The 6000-nt window shown below is 45.5% G+C and overlaps 1 protein-coding gene across 3 annotated transcripts in view; it reads right to left on the reverse strand.

Annotated features, from left to right (window-relative positions):
• Positions 1–4056, reverse strand: part of LOC129842042 (integrin alpha-V-like) — a 78893-nt gene extending 74837 nt beyond the window's left edge. For all 3 annotated transcript variants that reach the window (XR_008757448.1, XR_008757449.1, XM_055910418.1), the window contains exons 1-2: positions 3366–4056; positions 1500–1630 (exon numbers count right to left, since the gene is read on the reverse strand). Coding sequence is in view for 1 of the 3 variants with exons in the window: in XM_055910418.1 (XP_055766393.1) it covers positions 1500–1630; positions 3366–3529 (295 nt within the window). In the remaining 2 variants the exon portion in view is untranslated. The remainder of the gene's footprint in view (positions 1–1499; positions 1631–3365) is intronic.
• Positions 4057–6000: the final 1944 nt, after the last annotated feature.

Genomic DNA, 6000 nt, shown 5'->3' on the forward strand with positions numbered 1-6000 from the left:
GCCCAGAGAGAGAGGGAGGTCACTGGTTTGGATGGGGATTGGAGCCCAGAGAGAGGAGGCCATTGGTTTGGATGGGGAGTTGGAGCCCAGAGAGAGAGGGAGGCCATTGGTTTGGATGGGGAGTTGGAGCCCAGAGAGAGAGGGAGGCCATTGGTTTGGATGGGGAGTTGGAGCCCAGAGAGAGAGAGGGAGGCCATTGGTTTGGATGGGGAGTTGGAGCCCAGAGAGAGAGAGGGAGGCCATTGGTTTGGATGGGGAGTTGGCACCCAGAGAGAGAGGGAGGCCATTGGTTTGGATGGGGACTTGGAGCCAAGAGAGAGGAGGTCATTGGTTTGGATGGGGACTTGGAGCCCAGAGAGAGAGGGAGGCCATTGGTTTGGATGGGGACTTGGAGCCCAGAGAGAGAGGGAGGTCAATGGTTTGGATGGGGACTTGGAGCCCAGAGAGAGAGAGGGAGGCCATTGGTTTGGATGGGGAGTTGGAGCCCAGAGAGAGAGGGAGGCCATTGGTTTGGATGGGGAGTTGGAGCCCAGAGAGAGAGGGAGGCCATTGGTTTGGATGGGGAGTTGGAGCCCAGAGAGAGAGGGAGGCCATTGGTTTGGATGGGGAGGGAGGTCATCCACATAGTTGTGTTTGGGTTCCAGAGAGGATCTTTGGCTCATTGTACCGCCTTACAGTGCATCCTAAATGGCACCCTATTCCCTACATAGTGCACTTATTTTAACCAACGCCCTTAGATGCACTATATAGGGAATAGGGTGCCATTTAGAACGAGCCCTTAGTCTAACTTTGGCCTGCCTACTTCTGAGCTCTTACAGACACAGAATGTCAATGAGATCTGGGACAGCAATATAGCCTTATGTCCCCCAAAATAGCTTAATTACAGTGGCTGTCTGAAAGGGGGTTTGTCATTGACGGGGCTTGGTTTTGCATTGTGTTTTTGTTAGTTTGTGCTGGGTCAATCAAACTCCTAAAACGCAGGGAAGTGCCGTAGTGTAGATATTACTAAAACGCCTTGACACATATATCTGTCTGTACTGGATGATTCAACAATGGAAATGACTAATGTCCTTTGTTACTCAGACAGAGCAGACAGTCCTTTAAAGGTGATGGGACTCTTTCTGTCTATCACCCCCCCCCCCCCCTCCCCCCCTACATAGTTCTGTCTCCATATCTCTCTCAAACTTAACATTGAGCATGTCGGCACATCTCCAATATAGACGTCCTACATTCCTGGATGAGTCCTAACATGAGAGAATAGTTGCCTGTGTTTACTCAACTCCTATGGGAGGACACATATCTGATTGACATTACATTTGATGAAATGTCAAAATCCCACACGGATGGCTATGACCCTTGACTGAGTCTATTGACCTTCACCTTGGATATCAATTCATAGTGTTTCCCTTTCCTGTTTGATACAATGCAGATGGAGATACCAGACAATGTCAGAAATGGATGAACCGGGATACTAAAAGTAACAGACCTTCTGTACTCACCAGTATTGTCAAACTGTACTTGGGTACAGTCACTACTCTTCTGCCAGGGGCAGGTATAGACAGCCCCTCGCTCCACCACGGTGGAAGGTGAGGAGGTGTTGGCTTTGGGAGCTCCTATAAGAATGTTTGACCTGAAGAAGAGAAATGTGCTTTTAGTGTAAATACAAGAAAACATGCACCACCTGACTTCCTCTTCTACGGTGGCCTACTAGGGTCACAACAAGACTCTCACATGATGAACAGAATAGACACTCTACATGACCAAAAGTATGTGGACACCTGCTCGTTGAACATCTCATTCCAAAATCATGGGCATTAATATGGAGTTGGTTCTCCCTTTGTTGCTATAACAGCCTCCACTCTTCTGGGAAGGCTTTCCACTAGATGTTGGAACATTGCTGAGGGGACTTTTGCTTCCATTCAGCCACAAGAGCATTAGTGAGGTCGGGCACTGATGTTTGGCGATTAGGCCTGGCTCGCAGTCTGCATTCCAATTCATCCCCAATTTGTTTTATGGGGTTGAGGTCAGGGCTCTGTGCAGGCACAGATTTCTGCATGGACCGACTTTTTATTGCCGATAGTAACACTAAATGTGTGAATGTTGTGCGTGAATCGAAATAACCACAACAATATGATTCATTCAGATTTACCAACAATCCTATAAACTTCCTCAAATGGAAACAGCTGTGTCTCTGTGTGTGTGGTGGTGACTATCAAGAGTACAGTGATGGGCCTCGACATCATGTTCTAACAGGACAGCACTACAGAGGACAGAACCAGACCAATCAGTTATAAGTATATAGCGTGTGAGGGAATTCACAGCCGACCGTTCAGACGGGTGAGGGCATACCAGCCAACCGTTGTTAAGTATATAGCGTGTGAGGGAATTCACAGCCGACCGCTCAGACGGGTGAGGGCATACCAGCCAACCGTTTTTAAGTATATAGCATGTGAGGGAATTCACAGCCGACCGTTCAGACGGGTGAGGGCATACCAGCCAACCGTTTTTAAGTATATAGCGTGTGAGGGAATTCACAGCCGACCGCTCAGACGGGTGAGGGCATACCAGCCAATCGTTCAGAAGAGTGAGGGCATACCAGCCAACCGTTGTTAAGTATATAGCGTGTGAGGGAATTCACAGCCGACCGTTCAGACGGGTGAGGGCATACCAGCCAACCGTTGTTAAGTATATAGCGTGTGAGGGAATTCACAGCCGACCGCTCAGATGGGTGAGGGCATACCAGCCGACCGTTCAGACGGGTGAGGGCATACCAGCCAACCGCTCAGACGGGTGAGGGCATACCAGCCGACCGTTCAGACGGGTGAGGGCATACCAGCCAACCGCTCAGACGGGTGAGGGCATACCAGCCAACCGTTGTTAAGTATATAGCGTGTGAGGGAATTCACAGCCAACCGCTCAGACGGGTGAGGGCATACCAGCCAACCGACCGTTCAGACGGGTGATGGCGTACCAGCCAACCGTTAAGTATATAGCGTGTGAGGGAATTCACAGCTGACCACTCAGAAGGATGATACCAGACAACTGTTTGAACGTGGTCCTTCTAGCATCTAGCCGGATTTAGTGACCAACGTTTTTTTATTTTTTTTTAAATGTCCGAAATTTCTCCGGATTTAGCATCAATCATTATTACAATACACCTGTCAGCAACTGGTGTGCCTGAGATACCCTAATCCACTCATTTGTAGTGGTGTCCACGTACATATTATATAGAAAATATACAAAAGTATGTATTGTTTTTCAAATAGCATAATTCTATGTCATTCATGAAACTAAATAAAAGTAGAAAACATTTAGTTCTCAAAACCCTGACATCCCAAACATTATTATATACAACTCAGTCTTACTGCTTGGCATCTGGCTGGAAGAAATCCACTGAAAATCCAAAATAACTTCCTTCAGGTCCAGAGAAAACATAGGGCTTGTCAATATCCAGATTGAAACAAGTTGTCCATTGTAAACAAGGCAGGATCAAAGCCAAAGATAAACTAAGTTTGCGAAGTCGTTCCATCCCGAAGTCCTCAGTAGAGTGTGTGTGGCGTGTTTTAGTTTGGCGATAATGCACTACTGTGACGAATTCCCCTTTTCTCTTTGTAGTCGTTCTAATGACGGTACAGCGACATCCCACACACCATGTGCATGTTAACTCGAACCAGCTCAGCAAAACCCCTCAAAGCTACAAACTTTCACTTCTTCTTCTTTCCGGTGAAAAGTTTCCAGTTTAAAACAGAGCGTGTCCTTAAAACCACCCTTCAAGCGATACAATGTAACCAATCTGTGTTAAATGGCAAACACACCTCAGTAGCCAACAGCGATGTTTTGTTTTTAGTAGTCCTAAAAACCAACTGTACAGGAAGTGCGCGCGTTGTTCCCCATAAAAAAAGGACTTCCGCAATGTTTCACACTATCCCAACAGCAGTTCTATTCCCTCATCGCTCGTTCCATAGCCATGTATGGGGCTACTGGGTAACAACTGGGTTACAACGAAATATTTCACTTGTAAAATGAGAGGCATCGAGTTTTTGGAGTCGTTGACTAATGATCTAGCTATGGAAATATCACGTGACATTTTTGGAATCACCTCCTCATCTGTGCCACTATGAAGGGTCAATGAGGGGATGTTTGATTTACACACTAGGCTCCAGCACCACGCACACTATAGCACACACAGCCAGGATAAAAAAAAGAAAAAGATAACTAAATATTTAACCTTTATTTAACTAGGCAAGTCAGAAATTCTTATTTACAATGAAGGCCAACCAAAAGGCAAAAGGCCTCCTGCGGTGATAAATATAAATATAGGACAAAACATACATCATGACAAGAGAGACACCACAACACTACACAAAGAGAGACCTAAGACAACGACATAGCATGGAAGCAACACATGACAACAACATGGTAGAAACACAACATGGCAGCAGCACAACATGGTAGCAGCACAAAACAGGTACATTCATTACTGGCCACAGACAACAGCACAAAGAGCAAGAAGGCAGAGACAACAATACATAGTAATGCTACAGATGCATAACATAGGCAACTATAGTACACCGTTTCTCATCTTTTACTGCACCAGTGAAACATAGTCCAACTCTTCTTTATTCCTCTGGAGATACAACTCACCACTTTAACTGTTATTCTGTCTGGAGATACAACTCACCACTATAACTGTTCTTCTGTCTGGAGATACAACTCACCACTATAACTGTTCCTCTGGAGATACAACTCACCACTATAACTGTTCCTCTGGAGATACAACTCAACACTATAACTGCTCCTCTGGAGATACAACTCACCACTATAACTGTTCCTCTGGAGATACAACTCACCACTATAACTGTTCCTCTGGAGATACAACTCACCACTATAACTGTTCCTCTGGAGATACAACTCACCACTATAACTGTTCCTCTGGAGATACAACTCACCACTATAACTGTTCCTCTGGAGATACAACTCACCACTATAACTGTTCCTCTGGAGATACAACTCAACACTATAACTGCTCCTCTGGAGATACAACTCACCACTTTAACTGTTATTCTGTCTGGAGATACAACTCACCACTATAACTGTTCCTCTGGAGATACAACTCACCACTATAACTGTTCCTCTGGAGATACAACTCACCACTATAACTGTTCCCCTGGAGATACAACTCACCACTATAACTGCTCCTCTGGAGATACAACTCACCACTATAACTGTTCCTCTGTCTGGAGATACAACTCACCACTATAACTGTTCCTCTGGAGATACAACTCACCACTATAACTGTTCCTCTGGAGATACAACTCACCACTATGACTGTTCCTCTGGAGATACAACTCACCACTATAACTGTTCCTCTAGAGATACAACTCACCACTATAACTGTTCCCCTGTCTGGAGATACAACTCACCACTATAACTGTTCCTCTGGAGATACAACTCACCACTATAACTGTTCCTCTGTCTGCAGATACAACTCACCACTATAACTGTTCCACTGTCAGGAGATACAACTCACCACTATGACTGTTCCTCTGGAGATACAACTCACCACTATAACTGTTCCTCTGGAGATACAACTCACCACTATAACTGTTCTTCTGGAGATACAACTCACCACTATAACTGTTCCTCTGTCTGGAGATACAACTCACCACTATAACTGTTCCTCTGTCTGGAGATACAACTCACCACTATAACTGTTCCTCTGTCTGGAGATACAACTCACCACTATAACTGTTCCTCTGTCTGGAGATACAACTCACCACTATAACTGTTCCTCTGGAGATACAACTCACCACTATAACTGTTCCTCTGTCAGGAGATACAACTCACCACTATAACTGTTCCTCTGGAGATACAACTCACCACTATAACTGTTCCTCTGTCTGGAGATACAACTCACCACTATAACTGTTCCTCTAGAGATACAACTCACCACTATAACTGTTCCTCTGGAGATACAACTCACCACTATAACTGTTCCTC

Source organism: Salvelinus fontinalis, unplaced genomic scaffold (genome assembly GCF_029448725.1).
Source record: "Salvelinus fontinalis isolate EN_2023a unplaced genomic scaffold, ASM2944872v1 scaffold_0009, whole genome shotgun sequence".
Lineage (NCBI taxonomy): Eukaryota > Metazoa > Chordata > Actinopteri > Salmoniformes > Salmonidae > Salvelinus > Salvelinus fontinalis.